The 25,516-nt window shown below is 40.7% G+C and overlaps 1 protein-coding gene across 1 annotated transcript in view; it reads right to left on the reverse strand.

The window, feature by feature from the left end:
- The window catches only part of LOC122798691 (zinc finger protein 501-like), a 236,247-nt gene extending 232,995 nt beyond the window's left edge, over window positions 1–3,252 (reverse strand). The window contains exon 1 of the mRNA XM_044067785.1: window positions 3,177–3,252. Coding sequence (XP_043923720.1) covers window positions 3,177–3,188 — 12 coding nt within the window. The 5' untranslated portion in view covers window positions 3,189–3,252. The remainder of the gene's footprint in view (window positions 1–3,176) is intronic.
- Window positions 3,253–25,516: the final 22,264 nt, after the last annotated feature.

Here is a 25,516-nt window from a genome sequence, read left to right on the forward strand (position 1 = left end):
TTGACCTTGCAAAAGCTTTCGACACAATACCTCACTCGGGTATTATAGAGAAACTTACCAGCTTAAATGTAAACCCATATGTCACAAGATGGGTTGCAAACTGGCTAAAGGACAGAACCCACAGGGTTAGAGTAGCTGGCGCCATGTCAGACTCCAAGCCGGTCACAAGTGGTGTCCCACAGGGCTCAGTCCTTGGCCCCCTGTTGTTCGGCATCTACTTCTCAGAAGTACAGGCTAACATAGGAGGACTATGGCTGACAAAGTTTGCAGATGACTGCAAACTGGGAGCTATAGTGGAAAGTACACTGGACACAGATATCCTTCAGAGGGTTCTCACAGAAACTGATAGCTGGTGCCAGAGCCATGGCCTGAAGTTAAATGCCAAAAAATGTATAGTCATACCCTTCAGGAAAAACAAGGTAACCCCAAGCTACCATATAGGTGGCAATCCACTAAGCACAGAAGAGTTTATCAGGGACCTGGGGACCCAGGTTGACAGTGGCCTTTCTTTTGACACTCACATTGCTAAAGTGGTTAGAAAAACCTTCTACATTGCCCACCTGATCATGAAGGGATTCACATCCAGATCAAGTGAGGTCATTGTTCCCCTGTACTCTTCACTTATCAGACCAATGATCGAGTACAATGCCCCATTCGGGATGTATCTCACCCGACACCTGCAGCAATTGGAGAGACCCCAAAAGTACCTCACAAAAAGGATAAAGGGACTCCAAAATCTGTCATATGCTGCCAAACTGAAGAAACTCCAGCTCTATTCAGTCGCATACCGTCTGCTCAGAGGTGACCTGTGCCTGACATACAAGGCCATGTCCAACCCGGAATTAATGGACATGCTCCACCTCAAAAAATCCAAATCTACCAGATCCAATAGAGCAAGTGACTTAAACCTTAGCACGGATATAAATAGGACATGCTGGAGGGATAGATTTGTCACCCAGAGACTCCCTATGTTGTGGAATAAAATCCCGGTCCATGTGAGGCTGAGTGCCTCGCTGGCTCTGTTCAAGAGAAATCTTGACCTGTGGATGGGAGATCGTAGGTTTACCCCGGGAATCATCTCTGTGTCACTGCTGGACAGAGGCACAACAAGCTAATGGGCACAGTATTTTTTAACATAAGGGGTGGCGTAAGCCACAAAAACTCTGGGCTAGGCTTATAAATGCCTTAGGGCAGATAGCCTAGTATAAACCTATGAACCTATGTGGGACTGGTAACTGCAAATTTCACCCTGTATCTTCCCTGAATTAACAGCATTATAGGGGACAGATGACCACATTCATGCCTAGGGCCCTCCCTTACGTACCAGTACCATGTGGGACACGTAACTACATAGTTAACTCATGGGACCCTCCCTTATGTAACAGCACCATGCGGGAGAGTTAGCATGGTCCACCATGGAGCCCTCCCTTATTTAACAGCACCAAGATGGACAGTTAGCATGGTCCACCACTGCAGCCCTCCCTTATTTAACAGTATCACAGGAGCCAGGCTGCAGCCTTGAGGCTGAATGTCAGAGGAGGTAATAAAAGATCTTTCAGCGGACATGTAAGTCACCTCCTCAAACCCCTAATTATACCAGAGTAAGATTCACATACTTCTCCAGTGCTTCCAAAAAATAATTATTATTACTTATACCACAACTGCACAGCTCTTAATTTTCCACTAGGTTGTACTCAAACCTCTGACTACAGCATCCTATCTCCAATAATAAGTTACCTTTAGGAACATTGAATAAATATAAAAAAAGTTCCTTAAGGTCCCTGCGTGCTCAGCATTTTAAATTCCCAGATAGGTATTATTTGTTTCAGAGTCTAGCATCTTACACAAGATAAAGTGTCTCATATGGATGGCAGACTCTCTGATCAGCATCTACATTGTACCATTTTAATAATCTTGAGTTTTTACATATAGGAACTAGTTTAGTTATTTTTTTTGAAGAAATACAATAAATGCATCAGCAGCGCCTCTCCATTCTGTTAAGATACCCCCCAAAAGTATTGCTAACATTTCCCTCATCCATAACAGAACCATCAAATTCATACCACTTACCTTCATCTACACAGGGCTGTACCAATTTCTATACACAGGTTCAGGGTTAAGTACTAGGCTAGCTGTCCCTGTGGGTCAGTTGAAGCACAGACAATTTCTATTTCAAAGGTGAGAATAAAACCCTACACCTTGTGTCTGTGAGGTAAACAACTTACCCTTTACGCCAATCCCCAACGCCTAAAAAAAATGGCCCTTTCCCATACCGGGAATTGAACCTGGACTGGCTGGGTGAAAACCAGGAATCCTAAACAGTACACAGTATGGGACATCCCTTACAAAAGAATACAACCGTTAAAAAAGTGGAAGAGTGAACTGAAAGACAATGCAGGGAACAACTGAAAAAAGTGTACTGTTGTTAGACACCAAGCCAAACACCTACAAATGTAAGCAACTCTAGTATAAGCAAAAAGCCTGATTATCTATACTTCAGGTTCACATTACTAATTCTGCTACTTTTAGGAAGTCTTTTTGTATAAAATTGAATATACACTACATGCAACTGTACGAAGGTTCATAAGTTTACAAGCTGATAGTAAGCATGCTTTCCAGGAAACCATTAAGAAGCCTATATCTACATCACACAGTAGGCAAATGAAGGTGGAAAGATTCAAGCCCTGTATCCTTTGCACAAGAAGCAGTTCCTTAATTAGAGCTTTAGTTCTCAGTACTATGAATTTTAGATTTTAATATGGAAATTAGTTCTTCGGTGCAAAGTCTTTTTTTTGCAATGTATAAAGTATCTACTAATATCTTTATCAAACAGCTACAAGAGAAATGCAATTATATTTACAAATATTTACCAGCTTTAAAAAAAGACTGTAAAACGTGAACTTCCGTTGCCCACCCTGAGAACCGTAACTCGTGCTGCTAAAATACAGCAAATTAACATTTCTTTTAAGAAAACCAGTTTCCATGCCAGCTTTCTGCGAACTCTGCTTGACCCATACCCTGTCTCCACAAGCACAAATCGGAGTTCATAATTAAAAAACCTCATGTTCTCTGTAGCTCAGATGACCTTAACTCCAGCTACCTGTTTCAGCGTGTGGGCTTACAACACATGCGATCTAACCACAGAATTCAAAAGTTACTGTTAGTCAAGTTATTACCTCCAGCTTCATGATCTGAATTCAGCTTCCAACAAGTCACAGCTTTCAAAGACTCAAACAATCACTTCCTGTAAAGAAATAAAAAGCCCTCTGCAGGTTCTGCAACTTTGCTTGTACAGTAGCCTTTAATTCCTGTCCTCTTCTGAAAAGTATCCCCTTACTTATGGGGAAGCTTTTTAATATTCATGAAACAATGCTGAGTGGGAGTGTGTAGGAGGAAGGACTTGTCTAAATAATTAATGAGACAAACTGCTGTATCCAGCTTAGATCACACAGGGAAAAACTTAACTTTTTACACTGTGAGATTTATACCGTAAACAGAGCAGATCAAAGGCATGTCTTACATTAAAAAAACTCCTTCAGTAAAAGTGTTTTTATGTGTTAGCTTTGCAGAGTATATACATTCAGCTTTTATATCTACATAACCAATTATACATGCATTCTACTGAATAAAATATAATAATTATCAACTAATCCTGATTTTCAGAAGGTTCCTGATTTTGTAGTATATTATTGGCTTGTTGCTTGTAAATCTGTGGTTTTCTGGCAAAACAATTAAATAATGACAGACATTTGGGTTTGAGACAATATTCTTCAGAAAATGCATGCTAATACAAAACTTGTTATTCTATTTTTTTTTTTTTTTTTACTTGATTTTATTTTACATTTATTTACTGGAAACGTCCAACTGGCACAAAGACCACTTTTCAGTGGGGGTCCAGGCCTCAAAAGTTCCAAGACAGAAAGTACACAGTCTGATCAAAATTCAGTTAAAAAGTAAATTATACAAATGAGAAAAAAAATCATACAAATATATGAGGCACATGAAATTTCACAGAAAAAGGAAAGGCATGCATAACTATGGAATAATGTAGTACAGAAAAATGAATGTAGCTATAATGTCTTCGATGAATAAAATGGTATCAAAAGATGACAGCTTTACAGAAGTATGGTACTATATACATTATATATTCATATATTTTTAATATATAATAATATATAAAAATATATTATAATATTTATACATTATTATATATTTTACATTATTATTATAAACAACACTTCTCCTCATCTTGGCTGTGCACATGTGCTAACACCACATCTCATATAACCTAACTTCAACCATCAGTACTATTCTCACCCCCACTCTACTACTCTGGCATCCTCCTTTCACATCCACCTGTCTTTTTACTTACTCCGCCTCTCCATCCTGTCCACTTCCCTCTTCTACTAACCCCCATTGTTCTACCATTGATCCCTTCTGTCTACTTCCTTCTCTTCCTAATCCTTATAGACCTACCTTTGAACCAGGCAAGACATTCAGGTACTCTCGCAGCCTACCTTAATATCATACCACCACTTATATCTGCAACAATGTCCACCAACTTTGCTGATTTCTGCAACAGGACTCATATAGCCTATCGCTCAGGTATTACACCTCCTAAATGTGTGAAAAGTTTAAGTACCTAGTCTCTAATTAATTCCTATATCTGCTTTGCACCCATAGGTTCATAGGTTAGTACTAAGCTAACTGCCCTTGAGAGCCATTGTAAGCCTAGCCAATTATCCCTTGTGAGACTCAAACCCTGCACATTGTGTTTGTAAGGCAAACACCTTAACCATTAGGCCACCCTCCCAACCTACTACATGAAGTGCCCTATATAAAGTTTGCTAGCTGAAACTACTCATATGGAATGTTCTCATGTTATATACTCTGTATTGCTTGTATAATAGCTTTGCTTTGAGAATCATTACTTATGTACTGTTTTTTTTTCACCAATTGTACAAGCTGCCAGTAATATGTACTAAATGTCTTTATTAATGTAAATTCTGTATTGTATGTGAAATGTCTTATATGTGGAGCTTTTCTCCCTGGGACACCACTGAAAATGGGCAACCTTCTTCCCGGTAAACAAATGCAAATAAATAAATAAACACATTTTATATATATATATATATATATATATATATATATATATATATATATATATATATATATATATATATATATATATATATATATATATATATATATACTCTGTGTGTGTGTGTGTGTGTGTGTGTGTGTGTGTGTGTGTGTGTGTATATATATATATATATAGGTTCACTTCTGATACTCAAAATACTAAAATATCGAACTTTACTGTCTTGAGACCAGAAGAATGAAAGTGCATTTGGTCAAAACTGCACTTTGTTAAATCTGAGTTTGTCGAATGTGTGGTAGTTGTGTCCCAGTTTGTATTTATAGTGTGCTATCACTTTAAAATGTAGTGGTTTATAGTAGCTGAAGATACCAGTCAATGTACAGTTATGTTCAGAGATGTAGGTAAGTTTGAATTATTTAAGGATTTAGGGTAGGGATGTACATGTTTTTAGTGTTTTTGGAAGTTGTAGGAGTAGTTTAGGGTAGATAGGTGACTGTATGTGTGTATAGGTGTTAATAGTGGTGAATGTTTTACATGTTTAGTGTGTGTAATGGTATTGTAGGGCTCATAGAGGTAGGTGTGTTGCTGTTTTTCTGTTACTGCGACATCAGGGTTGATATATATAAGTAGCAGGGGTCTGGGGGCACAGGGGGGTTTGCATAAACGTAGAACAGTGTTATGTGTTTTGTTTGTTTTTTTTTGTATCTGTTTATATCAGAGATGGTTAGCTATCTTTTTGGGGGTTTTTTTCACTGTTTTGCTTTCTTTTTTTTACTTTTCGTGTTTTTGGAGTTTCGTTTTTCTGGTCTCGAGATACTGGAATTTGATGCTTCAGTATTTCAAGTATCAGAAGTGAATATATATATATATATATATATATATATATATATATATATATATATATATATATATATATATATATATATATATATACATACATACGCACACAGTAGATATATGAGGTTCACCAGTGGTATAAAGCCAAGAGGAAGGAGATAAATTGACTGCTTAGAGAGTGAATACTATGCTGTTGGTAGTCGAACAACTTTTTAAGAGCAATACTTAACATCTGTCACTGATCTGGGGCCTTTGTCCTTAATTCTTTGTTTGAGTTTATCCCTGCTTCTTGCAATAATAGGTTGAGAGCGAAACGCTGACTTTGCACACAAGTAATGACAACAGCAAAAGTGAGAGAAATAAAGTTGCGTACTGTTCATCATGAACAGTACAACAGATACTCCTCTGTGAGTAACCAGTTAGATAAAGATAACAGGCAGCTTTTTGTTCATCTGCTACGTATCAGCTCTGGCAGGTCCCCTAGTGGGAAAATGGACTTCCTCAGGACAAACACCTGGATCACCACTGGATGCATATAAGTTGTTTACTGAAACAGGACTTTTAAGCAGTTGAAAAGGCCTAGAGTGTTTCCTGCATCTTTGGAGTAGATTGTGGCATTCAGCCAGGACAGCATCTCCCAGATATTGGGTGTTTTAGTTTGCAATATTATCAGTATGGCTTAAGGGCCGAACGTTGCAAGGAGATGACATCAGCAGAAAAAAAACAAGGTCTTATAGTTCAGTGAGCAGTTTATTGAGATTTTCTGTAACTTTTGGGGATTATTTTAGGATCAGACAGACTTATACATTAAGCATTAAAAAACATAAAGTAATAAAAATGCAGGTAAAAAGTATTTTCACTTACACATTATGAAGTTTGCTGAAAAAAGTGTGGACTAAAGGCAATGTAGAAAGTTAACAGAATGAAAGAGCATGTTGAGCTGATACCACTTTGAAGTGTATCCTTAGAAGGGGATCTAGCCTGAGTCAATAAACCTTACTACTAAATCAGCATTTTCAGTCTATAATGACCTGTGGTTCATACAGTTTGCTAATTTAGGACTTTATGCTCCCAAGAGTGTATTACTCTTACTCCTGTCCTCCAGAATAGACTTACACCTTTCCCCTGCTCTGTAAAATGAATCATTAATTATTAATTCATCTATCACAGAGTTGAAAGACCCTAGCACCACTGGCACTGTGAAGAAATTCTTCTCCAAGTTTCATTAACGTATTTATTTCTTTATTTGAATGTGTTAACCAGGGTAGAGCATTGACCACAACTGATCAATGTCACTATCAGCCTGGAAAGAGAAAAAACACTATAAAGTAGTTACAGCAAACATTAGACCGATTAAGAGTGCAAAAAAATCTTAAAGCAAACACACTGACTTATATGATTAACAGGGTTCTATATTATGTGATCGAAGAGTCTACTCTTCGAACACATAATAATCAACAAATACTCAGCGAAAGCTGTAAACTGTGAATGGAAACGTCCGTGAATTTTTTCCTCAGGCAAAAATTCATGTGGCCATAAAAAAAAAACTTTAAAACACTAATCAAGTGGAGGGCTACACCCCCCACACACACACCCTAACTAAATATACCAACTCCGAGATCACTGTACATTGAAGAAAAGGGCAATTCCCGATAACGGCCAACTGAATTTTTTCCCCCCGAGAAAAAAATTCACAGATGTGGCCATTTGCGGTTTATAGTGTTCCCTGTGTATTTGTCAATGAATATGTGTTCAAAGACTAGACTCTTCAATCACATAATATAGACCCGACTAACAGAAATGGGACAAAGCATTTTAAAATAATAATTCAGTGGTATGCACAAGTTGGGATATATGATTTTATATTACCCAACTACCTATACATATCACTTGGTAGACACACATTCACAGTGTTACATAAGAAGCTTTGACAATGGCCTATTTTAATAATTCAAATGCCAAAATCAAGGATAATCTTTCCTGTAAAATTAGTTTTCCTTTTTTGTGTTTTTAACGTATTAATAAATAGATAGATAGATAGATAAAATAAGTCAAAATGTATATACAAAAAAGTTGTACTGTACAACTGTGAAATTGTATGGTATGGAAGGTGAGAAAGAAAAGTTAATAGACGGAGAAGGTGAAAGAGTTAGGTCATGCGTCCTGAGAGAAAGCAGTTGCATATTCCTTTTTTCAGCAGTGAACAGCATTTGGGGTTAAAGAAGTTTCTTTAAGGGCAGGCAGATTTCCAGAGTTTAGGGACTAGAATAGAAAAGCAGAGGTTATTACAATGAAGCCTGGATTGGGAGGTATGTATAAAGTGACTTCAGTAGCATACATGTATGTGTTCTTTGTTTAACATTCCAGATTGTATTATATTATATTCCTTGTATAATACAACACTTGTTAGAATGTGTTTTAAATTTGTAGTTTTGAACATTCTTTCAGTAAGCAATGAAACAAAATGTATGAACCAATAATAATAATAACAACAAACCTACCCATTTGAAAACATTTCAACCATAAAACACCACTCAGAAATCTGCCATTACAATCCACCAATATCAGTCAATAAGCACAATCTCTGCAGAAGTAAAAGTCTTCCGAATAATTCCACATTAAAGAGATCTGTAACTAATGAAGAGGTTGCTTCTGGCAAACAACTTTAAATTTCAGTGTTTCATCTACAAATTAATTGTCCGTGTTACATTAAAAAAATAGTAAGCTGGTAATATTGCAATAGGGAATGTCCAGCAAACTGACAAGTTCATACTTAGTAGGCGTCTCATACAAAGGAGGACATACTCAGAAGTACATAACCCCTATCCCCCTTAAAATGCACCAAATAATCAACAATCAAAAGGGCACTGCAATACCAGTACTCCATCTACATGGTGTTGGAGTAAAATCCATAGCCTTCTGCACCAAAGGCAATTATACTACTAACACTGCTTTCAAATTCTACAGTGCAAACAGTGACTGACATTTGTTAAATTAAACAGTTAGTTGCACATTGAAAATAGACTTAGCATGAGCAACAGTAAACCTCTCTTCCACTAAAACTCACAACTCCATGAAAATGCATTGAAACTCATAATCCCTTGAAAATGCACTGAAACTCTTAATTTCCTAAACATGTACTGAAACTCAAAATCACAATTCTGTCAGAAGTCTGGTAGTTGGTGTAGTGGATTCAGGCTCTTGTCTCCACTGAAGCTTACAATTCCTTCAGCATTCTGGTAGTTGGTGTAGAGGATTCAGGCTCTTGTCTCCTATAACTAAGTTATAGTGTCAAGCCTGATCAAATGAATTGATTATTTTGCCTCTCCCGCAGCTAGGGCATTACATACCATACCTCCATAACTCTCAATCTCTTATCACACAAAATCTGGACAAAGTCTAAAGTAATGGGGGGGGGGGCAAAAGCACAAAAATAGGGGCAGATTTTAAATATTGCTCTTATAAACTTAGAAAGTTGCTAGAATAACAGGATTTGTGTTAGCATGCATTTTCTGAAAAATATAAAGTCTGAAATTCATATTTGTCATTATTTAGTGACATGACTCCCCCATGAATTGCCAGAAAACCACAAATTTTATGAGGAATAGGCCAAAAATAGGAGACAAATAGCTGGACAGTCGAGAGGTATGTATACCTCTCAACCTATTAGTGCAAGAAATCTGGACAAAGCCTAAAACAATGGGGATACAATGGCCCAAACAGGGATAGATTTTAAATATTGCTCTTTTAACTTAGAAAGTTGCTAGAATAACAGGATTTGCATTAGCATACATTTTCTGAAGGATATGAAGGCTGACACCCATATATGTCATTATATAATGACTTCAATCCTCTGTAAATTGCCAGAAAGCAACAAATGTTATGAGAAACAGATGAAAACTATGAGGCTAAATCCTGACAGTTGAGAGGTGTGTGAAAAACACCCGCACACACACCTGCCTTTTCTCTGCTCTCATCTCACACACACACAAACACACACACACACACACACACACACACACACACACACACACACATACACACACTGTTACTTCTTACCTACCTTCTATCTTACCAGAACAGCAAGTTTAAATTCCGCAAGCAAGTGTGGAATGAGTTTACATCCACAGTGGGATGTGTGTGTGTAAGCATGGCCCTCCTTAAAGAAGAAGACACCACCACTGTGATGTTAAGAAGTTTTTATTTTGTTTTTTTTTTCAATTAACATTTAAGCCTCCTCGCCAGAGTGGACCCCCCCCCCCCCCCAGCCATGGGGCTCTAGGAGACTGCCTATGTTGCCTAGTGCTGGATTCATCTCTGGATTAGGGTACTCAATAACCTCTTTTTTACCTGTCTGGTACATATTTAGGTGGAATCAAATTAATGGACATTCTAAACTAAATTCTGCAATTAACAATAAATTTTAAACCTGGAAATTTTAAACTGCCCAATCCTACTGTAAAATGAGCTTAATAGCATTCTCCCTTTCTACACTGCTGTTGATATCTGGAATTGTTTATTTGCCTTTCCTTGTGCTTATATTAAAAAAGCGCATTTTGCCTCTCATTGTCAGTTCTACTAATTTACTTGCTCTGAATTCATTATCTAGCTAGCTGTTGGAAAAAGTACTATATTTGTACACTCTAGCAAGCACTTGTTTTACATCTAGAGGTCAGTGGATTTTTCATTTAGTGTATTGGGAGGTAGCCTGGTCTATTTAGGTGGGGAAATAGTTGAGATTTCTGCATGTAGTTTTATTGGCTGGAGGGCTTATTAATCAGCTTATCTTGTTTTTAGTGCCTTTATAAATACTGTACAATTGAGTGGCTCTTGGCTTATTTATAGAAAATGAAATACTTTTATTGAATAATCACACTTTCACAAACTGTTTAAAGTACAGTGCTGTATCCGTTTCTTTAAGTTTGTTTGTGGTAGCATTTCATATCTTTTGTTTGTGGTAGCATTTGACTCTGGGCACTCCTTTACTATGCTTTTACATTAGGAGGACTGGGATTATTCATCTAGTGGCAGTAGATATTTACCTGGTCTATTTGAGCTGTGAAACATACAAAAGGGCTCTAAGTATTTTTTTTGCACTTCTCTTATATACTGTGACTGTGCTTTAACCATTTCAAAAAGTAACTGTACTGTCTGCTGCTGCTTTAAGTAGTTAGTTTTACTGTATTACATTCTATCTGTTAGTTGTAGGGCAGTTGTAGGTAGTTTATGTGGTCTTGTTATACTTGGGCTTCAAACCAGCTATTCTGCAATAAGAAGGTATTTTTTTTGCACTCTTGTAGCAGAAGTGTGCTGATCTAACCTGTCTGAGTTGGGAATAGCTCATGAAAGGCTTATTGTGTGCTTTCATGATTGGTAATTAGCTTACAACTTGTTTTGCTTTGCTCATATTTAAGCCTCACGATTTCTATGGTGCTGCTCTTCACACAGCAACAGTTAGTAGTGCCCTGTGCAGACACAAAAGCCTAGAAGCTCAGTTTTTCTCTAAATAGCTGTCAGTGAAACCCTTCCAAGGTGTTCTGCTGCTCTAGGAGCAACTCAGTTGTGCACTGAGCACCATTGTCTTACTGATCAACCTTAGTCTACACAAAGTATATGTCACTTTTGTAGTCTCTGTGCTACCAGCACAGTCCTGTCAACCTAACCAATTTGCTTCCCTAATAAAACATCCAGTGAGAGCCTACTACCATGAATGGGCAGTTTCCCATCATCTCTCTGGCTAATTGACCAAACATACTTGTCATAGGTGACTCCATAGTCAGACACACTGACGTCCCACTCACCAGGCTGAACAAGGAGAGGGTCACAGTAAGCTGCCTATCGGGCTCTAGAATCCGCCACATAACACAAGCACTCGGGTCACTCCACGGCAAGTGCAAATATGACACAGTCATTGTCCATGCTGGTGTGAACGACCTGAGACGTACCTCCCTGGACTACATGAAAAGAGACATAGAGGAGCTCTCTGATTATGTAGCCCAGGCAGGTATGACCCTAACCCTGAGCAGTATCCTTCCTTCACCAAGAATGATGCCACAATATAGAGACAAGATGATCAGCTTTAACAATTGGCTTAATGTCTGGTGTCATTCAAAGGGGATCCAGTGTCTGTCTGCCTGGGATGACATGCTTGACAAGCCACGCTGTTCAAGGGACGGCTTGCACCTGTCACCCTGGGATTCCCCATATTGGCTAAGGCTCTTGCCACCCCTATAGTGCCTTTTTTAGGCAAGGCTCAAATTCTAAACCTACTACCCTAGAAAACAAAAATGGGAAGAAACTGAGGGTAATGCTGCTCAATGCCAGAAGTCTAAATCTCAAAATGCACACACTCGAGGCCCTTCTCAGTATGGAGAACATCGATGTCTGTGCTGTAACTGAAACCTGGTTCAAGGCTCCTGAGAGCACCCCGGCACTATTAGGTTTTACCTCATATCATGCATTCCGGCCCCAAAACCCAGCCCACACCACAAAAGGAGGTGTATCCATATTCATAAAGGATACCCACACCTCCAGGTTGGTGGCAATGCACAAAGCTTCGGAAACCATCCAGGTGCAACTTACCATAGGCAAAACTGCTCTACAAATTGTAGCATGCTACAGGCCACCCTCTCAAACTCAGGAACACCACACAGCCTTCCTGAAGACACTGGAGGGTATAAATGTATCTCCAAACACCATCATATTGGGTGACTTCAACTACCCAAATATAGACTGGGAACATTACTCAAGCCCTAACTTTCTAGCCCAACGGTTCCTGGAGTTCATAAATTCAAATGCCATGGAACAGCTAGTCACTGTTCCCACGAGAGGAGAAAATATACTAGATCTCATTATCACAAACATGGGGACAAAATGCTCCACACCGGAAGTATATCCCTCATTGGTGAGATCTGATCATAAACTAATCTCACTGGAAATCCACATCCCGCCCCCACCCCAAACCAAAAAAACCACAATGAAGAACTTCTAAAGCAAACTTCACACTACTCAAGACTGGTGTGGTATCCTTCAAGGCCCCTGAGACAGTGGAAACCAAAACCCAAGCTGCAGAAGCCCTTACAAATGCCTTCTATGAACACCTCCAGGACTGCATGGATCAGGCAATCCCAAATAAAACCAAGACTCTTTCCACAAAGGGCAAACGTCCAGTCTGGTGGACCCCAGCCATTAACAAACTTTACAATAAGAGGAGAAAGCTATTACATGATAGAACAAAACCCATAAAAGGAAGTCACCCCTGATCATTATTAGTAAAAAATACGAGCACTCATAAAATCAACTAAGGCCAATTTTGAGAGAAAAATTGCCATGGATTCAAAGGACAATCATAAGGCCTTTTTCAGCTATGTTAGGAACCTGGGTGGAAACTCCCAGATATGCTCAGAATTAGTCCAAAATGATACAAAAATCACTGAACCCACAGACATTGCCAACATACTGGCAGACAGGTTCAGTGCAAACTTCACCCCTCTCCCCTAAAGGAGAGATAACTATCCCAGCGGAGTGTAGCCTCCCAGACATCTCAAATGCGCAGGTGAAAGCTGCTCTCTAAAGCTATAAACACAGCATCAATGGGACCGGATGGTGTCCCCGGCTGTGTGCTACACGAGCTAAATGAGGAATTAAACCCGCACATAAGGCAGCTGTTTAATCTCAGCCTTACCACAGGATACGTGCCCAAGGAGTGGCGTACAGCAACTGTGGTCCCACTCTACAAAGGTGGTGCCTCTACGGACCCTGGTAATTACCACCCCATAAGCTTAACAAGTCTAGTCTGCAAAGCTATGGAGAGGATCATAATGGAGCTCATAAACAAAGATATAGGGGACTTGCAGACATTGGACCCGACCCAGTTTGGCTTTGTCAAGGGAAGATCATGCCTTTTGAACTTGGTCAACTTCTTCGAAACAGTCACCAAGGCCATTGATGAGGGAAAGGCAGTCCATACAGCCTACCTTGACCTTGCAAAGGCTTTCAACACAATACCCCACTGGTATTGTAAAAACTTACCAGCTTAAATGTAAACCCATATGTCACAAGATGGGTTGCAAACTGGCTTAAGGACAGAACCCACAGGGTTAGAGTTGCTGGCGCTATGTCAGACTCCAAGCCGGTCACAAGTGGTGTCCCACAGGGCTCGGTCCTTGGCCCCTATTGTTCGGCATCTACTTCTCAGAAGTACAACCCAACATGGGTGGTCTTTGCTTGACAAATTTTGCAGACGACTGCAAACTGGGCACCATAGTGGAAAGTGCATCGGACACGGATATCCTTCAGAAGGGACTCACGGAAACAGATAGCTGGTGCCAGAGCCATGGCCTGAAGTTAAATACCAAAAAATGTATAGTCATACCCTTTGGGAAAAACAAGGTAACCCCAAGCTACCATATAGGTGGCAATCCACTAAGCACAGAAGAGGTTATCAGGGACCTGGGGACCCAGGTTGACAGTGGCCTTTCTTTTGACACTCACGTTGCTAAAGTGGTTAGAAAGACCTTCTACATTGCCCACCTGATCATGAAGGGATTCACATCCAGATCTAGTGAGGTCATTGTTCCCCTGTACTCTTCACTTATCAGACCAATGATCGAGTACAATGCCCCATTCGGGATGTATCTCGCCGACATCTGCAGCAATTGGAGAGACCCCAAAAGTTTCTCACCAAAAGGACAAAGGGACTCCAAAATCTGTCATATGCTGCCAGATTGAAGAAACTCCAGCTCTATTCAGTCACATACCGTCTGCTCAGAGGTGACATGTGCCTGACATACAAGGCCATGTCCAACCCGAATTAATGGACATGCTCCACCTCAAAAATCCAAATCCACCAAAACCACTAGAGCAAGCGACTTAAACCTTAGCACGGATATAAATAGGACGTGCTGGAGGGATAGATTTATCACTCAGAGACTCCCTATGCTGTGGAATAGAGTCCCGGTCCATGTGAGGCAGAGCACCGCTGGCTCTGTTCAAGAGAAATCTTGACCTGTGGATGGGAGATCATAGGTTTACCCCGGGAATCTTCTCTGTGTCACTGCTGGACAGAGGCACAACAAACTAATGGGTACAGTATTTTTTCATATAAGGGGTGGCGTAAGCCACAAAAATTCGGGCTAGGCTTATAAATGCCTTGGGGCAGATAGCCTAGTATAAACCTATGAACCTATATCCTGAGGCCATGTAGCAATTGTCTCATGTATACTGACAACCACGTACTCCTGAAACAACTACTTTATGTCAGTGATATAGTTACACTATGAAATTGGAGGCAAGACTCTCACATAAGCACAAATTAAATGACAAACAGGTTGTTATCACACACACACTTCCCACACTAATTAAGGACACAACATATAAACCCACATTTGTGGAGGTACTCACTAGTAACTTACCAAAAGATCAGAGGCCTTCCAAACAAAAACACTTACACACATAGCAATGCAAAAAAAAAAAAAAACACATAATAGCACACACACACACAAACACACACATGTGTCTCAACAAATAAGCCCATCATGCATAATACTACAAAACCTAATGTATTGGTCATAGGTAACTCCATTGTGAGACACAAGGATGTTCACCTCACCTGGCTGGATAAGAAGCAGGTTACAGTTAGCTGCCTGTCAGGTGCCAGGATCTGTCAAGTGACTCATGCACTCAAGGCACTCAACCACAAACATCTGTATGACTCTGTTGTAGTCCTTGTGGTGGTAAATGGCTTGTGACATACCTCACTGGACTATATGAAGAGAGACGTGACTGAGCTCTCAGATTATGTGCCACGGGTAGGTATAAGCTTAGCCTTAAGCAGCATTCTACCTTCTTCAAAGATGATGCTACAATACAAACAAAAAATGATTGACTTTAACAATTGGCTTAGCTTCTGGTGTCAGTCCAAGGGGATCCAATATCTGTCAGCCTGGGAAACATGGTCGACAGGCCATGCTGCTTCACCAGAGATGGTCTGCAACTGTGTCGTCTAGGCTTTCATAGGTTCATAGGTAAGTACTAGGCTATCTGCCCGAAGGCCTTTATAAGCCTAGCCAGAATGTGTTGGCTTTCTCTGCCCCCCTTAGATTAGTTCCCTTTGCCTCTGTCCAGCAGAGCCACTGAAGTGATCCCCGGGGTAAACTTTCTGTTTCCCATCCACTTGTCAAGGTTTCTCTTGAAGAGTGCTAGCGAGGAGTTCTACCTAATGTAGATTGGAATCTTGTTCCAAAGCATGGGAAGTCTCTGGGACAGGAATCTATCCCTCCAGCATGTCCTATTTATTGTTGTGGTGAGGTTTAGATCCCTAAAGCATGTGGCTCGAGGGGATAAGGTTTTCTTTAGGTGGAGCATGTCCATCAATTCTGGGTTGGACATGGCCTTGTATGTCAGGCAGAGATCACCTCTGAGAAGGCGGTATGCAACAGAGTACAGCTGGAGTTTCTTCAGTCAAGCTGCATAGGGCATCTGTCTGAGGCCAGGGATCCTCTTGGTGAGGTACTTCTGTGGTCTTTCCAGCTATTGCAGGTGTCTTGTAAGGTACATCCCAAATGGGGCGTTGTACTCTATGATGGGTCTGATGAGTGATGAGTAGAGGGGCACAATGACCTCTTTTGATCTGGATGCAAACCCTTTTGTGATTAGGTGGGCCATATAGAAGGATTTTCTAACCACTTTGGCAATGTGATTATCAAAGGAGAGATTACTATCTACTTGGGTCCCCAGATCCCTTATTATGTTTTCCGTATTTAGGGGATTACCACCTATGTGGTAGTTTGTGGGTACTTTGTTATTTCCAAAGGGAATAACTATGCACTATTTGGCATTTAGCTTGAGACCATGATTTTGACACCAGGTATCTGACTCAGTGAGACCCTTTTGGAGGATGTCTGTGTCAGCCGGTGAGTCAATTATAGCCCCTAGTTTGCAGTCATCTGTAAACTTGGTCAGCCATAGTCCTCCTGTGCTTGTCTGTACCTCAGAAAAGTATATGCTGAACAGGAGGGTTCCTAGGACTGAGCCCTGGGGAACGCCACTTGTAACCGGTTTAGAGTCAGACCTAGCTCCTGCAACTCTCACCATATGGGTTCTGTCCGTGAGCCAATTGACAACCCATCTTGTGACATAGGAGTTTATGTTCAGGCTAGTGAGCCTGTCTATAATACCAGAATGGGGAATGGTGTCGAAGGCCTTTGCGAGGTCTAGGTAGGCTGTGTGTACCACCTTTCCCTCATCTATAGCCTTGGTAACTGTCTCAAATAAGTCCACCAGGTTTAGGAGGCATGATCTGCCCTTAAGAAAGCCAAACTGGGTAGGTTCCAGTGTTTGGAGGTTCCCAATGTCTCTGTTAATGAGTTCCATGATGATGTGCTCCATAGCCTTGCAGACCAAGCTAGTCAGGCTTATAGGGCAATAGTTCCCAGGGTCTGTTGTGGCTCCACCTTTACGGAGTGTAATAACCGTTGCTGTGCACCACTCTATGGATACGTAACCTGACTGAGTTTGAACAGTGTGTTTAGGTGAGGGTTTAGTTAATCTTTGAGCTCGTGTAGGACGCAGCCTGGGACACCGTCCGGTCCCATTGATGCTGTGTTTTTGGCTTTGGAGAGGCCTATTTTAACCTGATTGTCTGTGATTTCAGGGGCTCTACATTCTTCTGGTATGGTTATGGGCCCTTTTGGGGGTGAGAGGGGGTGAAGTTTGGACTGAACCTGTCTGCTAGGATGTTGGCAATATCAGTTGGTTCAGTGTATTTTGTGCCATTCTGCACTAACTCCGAGCAGATCTGAGCATTGCCACTTAGATTCTTGACATAGCTAAGAATGCCTTGTGGTTATCTTTGGAGTCCTTGGCAAGTCTTTTTTCAAAGCTCACCTTGGACGATTTTATGAGGGATCATAGTTTCCTGCTGATACTGATCAGGGATGTCTTCCCTTCTTGGGATTTTACTGTTTTCTGTACTAGTTTCCTCCTTCTATTGTATAGCTTGTTTGTGGCAGGGGTCCACCAGACTGGTTTCCTTTTCTTAGAGAAGTGAGTCTTAGTTTTGCTTGGGATAGCACAATCCATGCATTCTTGTAGGTGCCCGTAGAATGCATTAGTAAAGGATTTTGCAGCTTGGACAGTGTTATCCTTTAGCATGGGGGCTTTGAAACTTTCCACCTCTGCCTTAGGTAATGTGAAGTTTGCTTTTGAAAAGTTTTTCATGGTGGTTTCCTTGTCTGGGGGTGGGGGCGGAATGTGGATATCCAAAGTGATTTGTTTATAGTCAGATCTAACCAGTGAGAGGCTGACCTCCGGTGTGGAACACCGGTCGCCCATTTTGGTGATGACCAGGTCCAATATGTTGTCACCTCTGGTGGGAGTGTTGACCAGTTGTTCCAGGGCATTTAAGTTTATAAATTCTAGGAAATGTTGGGCAAGGGAGTTAATACTTGAGTAGTTCTCCCAGTTAATGTTTGGGTAGTTGAAATCACCCAATATTAGGGTGTTTGGTAGGACCTTTATGTTACCCAGTGTTTCCAGAAATGCGGAATGGGGGTCCTGGGACATGGTGGGTGATCTGTAGCAAGCTTCAATTTGAATTGCAGTTTTGCCCATTGTTAGTTGCACGTGGATGATCTCTGAAGCATCTTGCTGTGCCACTAACCTCGAGGTGTGGGTATCTTTGATGAATATGGATACTCCCCCACCTTTTGTATTTTGGTCCGGGTTCTGTGGCCGAAATGTATGATATGAGTTGTAGCCTGGTAGTGCTGGGGTGCTCTCTGGAGCCTTAAACCAGGTTTCTGTTACTGCACATATATCGATTTTCTCCATACTGAGGAGTGCCTCGAGTGTGTGCATTTTGAGGTTTAGACATCTGATATTTAGTATTAGCCTCAGATTTGGGTTACTTGTGCTATTTACAGTGGTGGGTTTGTCTTTTGAGCCTTGCCTAAAAAAGGTACTATAGGGGGTGGCAAAACCCTTGGCCAGTATTCAAAAACCTAATGGTGACAGGTGCAAGCCATCTCTAGAGAAGCAGCTTGGCTTGTCGGGCATTTCATCCCAGGCAGACAGACACTGGATCCCCTTTGAATGACACCAGAAACTTAGCCAATTGTTGAAATTGATAATTTTTTCTTTATACCGTGGTATCATTCTTGGTGAGGGTAGGATGCTACTCAGGGTCATACTGGCCTGGGCTACGTGATCAGAGAGCTCTTCTATGTCTCTTTTCATGTAATCCAAGGAGGTATGGCTCAGGTCATTCACACCAACATGGACAATGACAGAGTCGTATTTGTACTTGTTCTGGAGTGACCTGAGTGCTTGTGTTATGGGGTGGATCCTGGCACCCGACAGGCAGCTAACAGTAACATTCTCCTTATTCAGCTTAGTGAGTGGGACGTCAGTGTGCCTGACTATAGAGTCACCTATTACTAGTATGTTGGGTATGTTATTTTGCCTTGAGGGCTGTGATTGCGTGGCACACTGGTTTTATGAAGTATGTGTTTCATGGTTTGTGTTGGGGGGTGGAGGTTGCTTGGATGTCTGCTTTGGAGGGCTCTGTTGCTTTTGCAGATTTTTATTTAGAGCCTCCGAGTATGTTTTTGTGTATTTACGTGTGTTTTTTGCCGGTGCTGGTTTAATGGGTCTATGTAGGAATGGTGATGTGATGCCAGCATTTCCCTTCTCCTCTTGACTGTCTGATCCAGTCTTGGGTTGAGAGAGCTTAGCCTCCAGTTTGGCTGTATAATTGCATCTCTCGCATGTATTAGTGTTTGGTGGTAGGAGGAGAGGGTTGTCTGTGTACATGAGGCAGTTGTAACATTGCCTCAAAATGCCTACATTCACCAGTTGGACTAGAGAGTACACCTGAAACTGCCCTTTGGACATGCCTGGATAGGTACAGTTCATAGGTTCATAGGTTCACAGGTTGGTACTAGGCTATCAGCCCTAGGGCCTATACAAGCCTAGCCATAACAATTCCCTGGCTATTTCTTCCCACACTATTTACTTTCCTGGACCCCTGTCTAGCAGGGCGACTGATGTGATCCCCGGGTAAACTGTTTTACTGAATGGCTGGTAAGGTCGAATAGAGAGCCTTGTCCTTCTGTACAGTATAGGAGGGTCTAGTGCTAGGGTTTATAAGCACTTGCTATGAGTTTTCAGCAAGTGCTGGGCTGAGAAATGAATGGTTTGAGTGCTTAAGTTGAAAGATTGTCTAGTTCCAAGGGAAAAATTGAAGCAGAGACTTTGTGGAGCCGGGAATAGTTATACCCTAGCTAACCGGCGCTGCCCTGTGCACAAAACCGGGCAAATGCAATTTTTATAGCAGGGAAATGAAAGAGAGAGAAATTAGCCCAAAATGGCCAACAAACTATTACTTTCTGGGCTGAAACCACTCCTCCAGGGACAGATAGGCTGCTCAAAGCTCCCCTCTCTCACAGGTGAACAGAGAAATTTCGGATACTGGAAAAGACATTAGCCACCCCTATTGTGCCATTTTTAGGCAATGTCAAAATAACCAACCTACCAACATAACAAAATCCTGTCTAGATAAACACAAGATGTTGTTGTTTAATACTAGGAGTCTAAACAAAAACTGCCCTCCCTGGAAGCACTCCTCACTTTGGATAGATGCTGACATCTGTGCTATCACTGAGACATGGTTCAAAGGTGTGGAAAGCACCCCGGTCATGCAGTGCTACAATGCTTTCCATACTTTCAGACAATAAACTGAGCAAGAAAGAACTGAAAGAGGAAGTGCATCCACCTTCATTAAGGATACGTACACCTCAAGAATAGTCAAATATTATGACTCTCTTGAGCTACTCCATGTCCAATTAACTATAGACAAAGCTCCCTACCACATCTTAGCTAGCTATAGGTTCCCGCACCATGAAACAAGAAAAGCATACTGCATACCTAGACCTACTGGAGTCACTTGCCATACAACCAAACACCTTACTCATGGATGATTTTAATTATCTTACCATTGGCTGGGAAGCATACACAACCACAAACATGCTGGCTCAGAGGTTCTTGGACTTTATCAGTGCAAATGCTCTGGAACAGGTAATCCCTACACATACAAGAGGCTCAAATGCCCTGGACAAAGTACTCACTAACATTGGAGAGCATTCCACGCCCCCCCCCATGTGATGTCCTCCTTGGTAAGATCAGATCATGAATCAGTCTCGTTCAATGTAATTCTAAGACCAGATATCCCAGGCAAGCTCAAAAACACTTACAGAATTTTTTAAGAAAAATTCCCTCCTACTAAGTGAAAATTTAATTTTAAGGTGCTAAAGCACTGTGCTGTTACTCTGATGCTTACTGTGATGGAATTGAAGTCTTCTTAAGACACTCAGTCTTGCTGGCTGGATTCTGCTGAAATCAAAGTCTGGTTTTAATTGCATTCACAGTCTGTTGCATACAGAAACTTGCAGAATATACACTGATGAGAGAATATACTTTGCAGCACCTGTCTTTAAGAGCAGTAACCAATAACTTTTATAATAAACCACACATACTTCTGTTACAGCTTCAGAAAATGTTCTACTTTACTTCTCATATAGTACAGATGATGTGAGAGATATAACATTTACCTCTGGACAAATGTGTCCCTACCAATACCCCTAACATAACTGGATTTCATACAGACTTTATATATATTTTTAGTTAAACACTCCCTCTTGGTTTTGGAAAGATACTGCCTTGATGACGCAAATGCTGACACACCTGTTCTTGTGCAAATGCTGATAAGTGCAGAAAAGCATATTTTTTAAGGAAACGCCTTGTGGATAAACTTTCTTAGAAAAGCATATTTTTAAACTTTCTTAGAAAAGCATGTTTTTCAAGGAAATGCCTTGTGGATAAGCACATGTCCTGTTGTCCATTCTTTAAAGAAAGCAGATTAGTTTTTTTCTGATATATCCTGTTTTTCTACATTCTTGCCAAGTCTGAAGTCAGCTTTCTTGGTGTGTGTGTGTAATACGCTCATAAGCAAGTTCCTTATTTTTTTAAGCCACAGTCATTTAGTATGGATGCTAATCACATATTACTAAACTCTATTTCTACATTTAAGCAAGATTTATCTTATTCCTTATTTATGTTGCATATTTGTAGCAAAGTTATTTTCAACCTAAAACCTTGTTGAGCATAATCTTATACTAAGTGATGGTATAAGACGTTTCAAAGCCCACTCAAATGCAGATAACATGGACTCCTGTATAGAGTTGTGCACCAGTGCCCTGTATAACCACTTAAGCAGTTGTATAGAATTGTCTGTATCTGATCAGATAAAAAAACAGATTTTGCCAAAAAAAAAGTCACCCTGGTGAACCTCTAGTATAACCAGGCTATACAACAAAAGAAAGAAACTAATGTCCAAGAACAAGAGGGTACTGGCTCAGCAGAATAAGAAATGCCTCTCTAGCTTAAACAAACAAACACATTAAAGATCTTGTCAAGTCCTCTAAAGCTAATTACAAAGCAAAGATAGCCTCCCTGGCAAACAATAATCACAAGGCATTCTTTACCTACACCCAAAATCTAAAAGGGAATACCCAGCTATGTGGTGAACTGGTTGTGGATGCTACTACCCATACTCAAATGGAGGTAATAGCCAACCAGCTAGCTGACAAATTTGGAGCAAACTTCACCCCTTATCCCCTACAGTCATCCCCCAAAGTATACCTGCCACCATTCCTCAGCCTATTATCTCAAAACAGCAGGTCATCTTGGTGCTCTCCAAGGCCAAAAACATGACATTACTGGAACCAGACAACATCCTAGGCTGCCTTTTAAACAACATAAACATGGTCTAGCAGACCCTATTGGATCCTTGTTTAACCACAACCTGTTTACTGGCTATGCTCCGGTGGAATGGAAGACAGTGACAGTAATCCCTCAGCACAAAGGGGGGACTATCAATGAACACTGGGAATTATAGGCCCATAAGCTTGACTAGCAAGCTCATGGAAAGAATCATTATGGGCCTTATTAACAGGGATATAGATAATCTTCAAACACTGGACCCAACCCAGTTCAGATTCATTAAAGGTAGGTCCTGCCTGTTAAACATGGTTTACTTTTTCCAGAATGTCACCAAGGCCTTGGACAAGGGAAAGACAGTGCATAGTGCCTATCTTGACCTATCCAAGGCATTTGACATAATCTCCCACATAGGTATTATAGAGACATTCTCCCAATTAGGAATTAACCCCTACATTACCAGATTGGTAGCCAGCTGCCCTCCGACAGCACACATGCTGTCAAAATGGGTGACTTCACCTCTAGGAAAAAAACAGAACAGTCACCAGTGGCGTACCAACAGGGTTCTGTGCAGGGTCCCATAATGTTCAGAATTTATTTATCAGAGATCCAAGCAAACTTGGATGGCCTGTGGTTGAACAGGTTCACTAAAGATTGCAAATTTGGAGAAAATATAATCTAGCTACAAATGTTTCCACTCAGTTTGGGCCACGAAGCATTCAAGTGGTATATATAGTGTCAGCAGTCAGTCTTTCAAAAGCAGGTCTATATAAAGAAACTGTGAGTGTGAAGTACTCCAGACCATATTTTAAAGAACAACATCAGCTACAATTATGTAACATGCCATCACATGGCCATGATGTCTCTTCAAGAACATAACTGCTTCCTCATAAAAGTAATAACCCTTCCAATAAAGAAAACTATTTTATATGAGGCGAACTAAGTTATCCATCCACTGACAGGTATAACTATGTCTCTGATAATAATCAGACCCAAATACTACCAGAGTTTATAGATATTTTCAATGTGATAACCTCTGGCACATAGTAAAAGTGTAGACAACATACGGAGTATCATGCTGGCAAACATTCCTACCAGCAGTACTGGTCTATATATCACCTGATCCCCTTTTCACACTGATTTCAGTGCCGTGATCTTCTTCTTATACAACAAGCCATATAAAATTATACCATATTTAAGGATATTTAAAAGAGTAACTATTTTACCCTGAACAATCACCCTGCATCAGTAAACTAGGAACCTATATTGTGCCCACCTCAACCCAAAAAGACCCAAGAGAAACTTGAGACACTTTCAAACATTCCCAAGACAAACAGTTCCAAACAAAAACATGGCCTCTACCTTCCTCTAACCATCCCTGCTCTATGGTTCTCTGAGTTTGACAAAGCTACAGGTCTCACATCTAAACTAGAACAATGCTACAATATAGTGGCAATGTTTGCAATAGGTATGACTTATAGGTGACACCACTGTATTGCCCAAAACAACTATTCTGGCTTGAAATGCCTCATAAATCACTTACTCTCAGCTTATCATGTCCCACAATCCAGTACACAAAAATAATGCCCAACCCTGGCAAGAATCATTCAGCATTATGCACAATAAAGACAACTGTGTTCACAAGACAAAGGTCTTCTTAATGTTCACAAGTCCAGTAACTTGACAGGAGATGCCCTACATTCAACTTACTTCACTAAAATATGAAGCTCAGTTCCACTGTCACTGAGGTAAATTAATAGCCTCCTCACCAAAACTAATCTTAAGAAATATCCGTTGAATTGTTGGCTTTGCTCTTACTCAATCCCTGGGTAACCTCTCACAACTTAAATGTAATTTCTGACTGATGCCTGTTAACTAAACTGGCATAAATGTTTTCGACTCATACAATTCTACTAAGCTACCTACAAATAAAGTAATATTCCACCCCATCTCCAATGGGATTTTTTTGGATAGCCAGTCACAGACAGGACCCAGGAAGATAGAATTGGGAAGATCTCCTCTAAAAAAAAAAAATAGGCCGGTCACAAGCAGCGTCCCTCAGGGATCAGTCTTGAGACCTCTCCTTTTCGGCATTTACTTCTCTGAAGTCGAGACCAATGTCAATGGCCTCTGGCTGACTAGATTTGCAGCTGATTGCAAATTAGAGCAGTCATAGAATCTCCCATTGACACAAATGTTCTTCAGGAAGGGCTGACACAAAAAATAACTTCTGTCAGAGGCATGGACCAAAACTAAATCCCAAAAAAATGCATAATAGTATCTTCTGGGAAATCATCCACCTCTGGTAATTCTCATATTAACAACACACTCCTAAGACATGACCCAGTCATCAGGGACTTCGGGATACACATAGACAGTAATCTAGTCTTTGATCATCACATGTCTAGAGTAGTGAGGAAATCATTCTATGTTGTACAACTTATAAACAAAGGCATAGCATCTAGGCCTAAAGAGGTCATAGTTCCACTGTATTCCACATTCATCTGACCTATCATTGAGTACAATGACCCTTTGGTATGTACCTAACCAAGCACATCCAACAATTGGAACATCCACAAAGGTTCCTCAGTAAAAGAATACAGGGCATAAGTAACATGTTCTGTGCAGACCACCTGAAGGCCCTATCCCTGTATTCTGTCTACTACAAGCATGTTAAGGGGAGAGCTACTCCTGGAATACAAGGCCTTATCACACTCTGCCCTGATGGATCTACTGCACATCCACAAAACAAACATCACCTTGTCTATGGTATAAATAGTACCTGCTGGAGATACAGCCATG

Source organism: Protopterus annectens, chromosome 3.part1 (assembly GCF_019279795.1).
Source record: "Protopterus annectens isolate FY-2018-M chromosome 3.part1, PAN1.0, whole genome shotgun sequence".
Taxonomy (NCBI): domain Eukaryota; kingdom Metazoa; phylum Chordata; order Ceratodontiformes; family Protopteridae; genus Protopterus; species Protopterus annectens.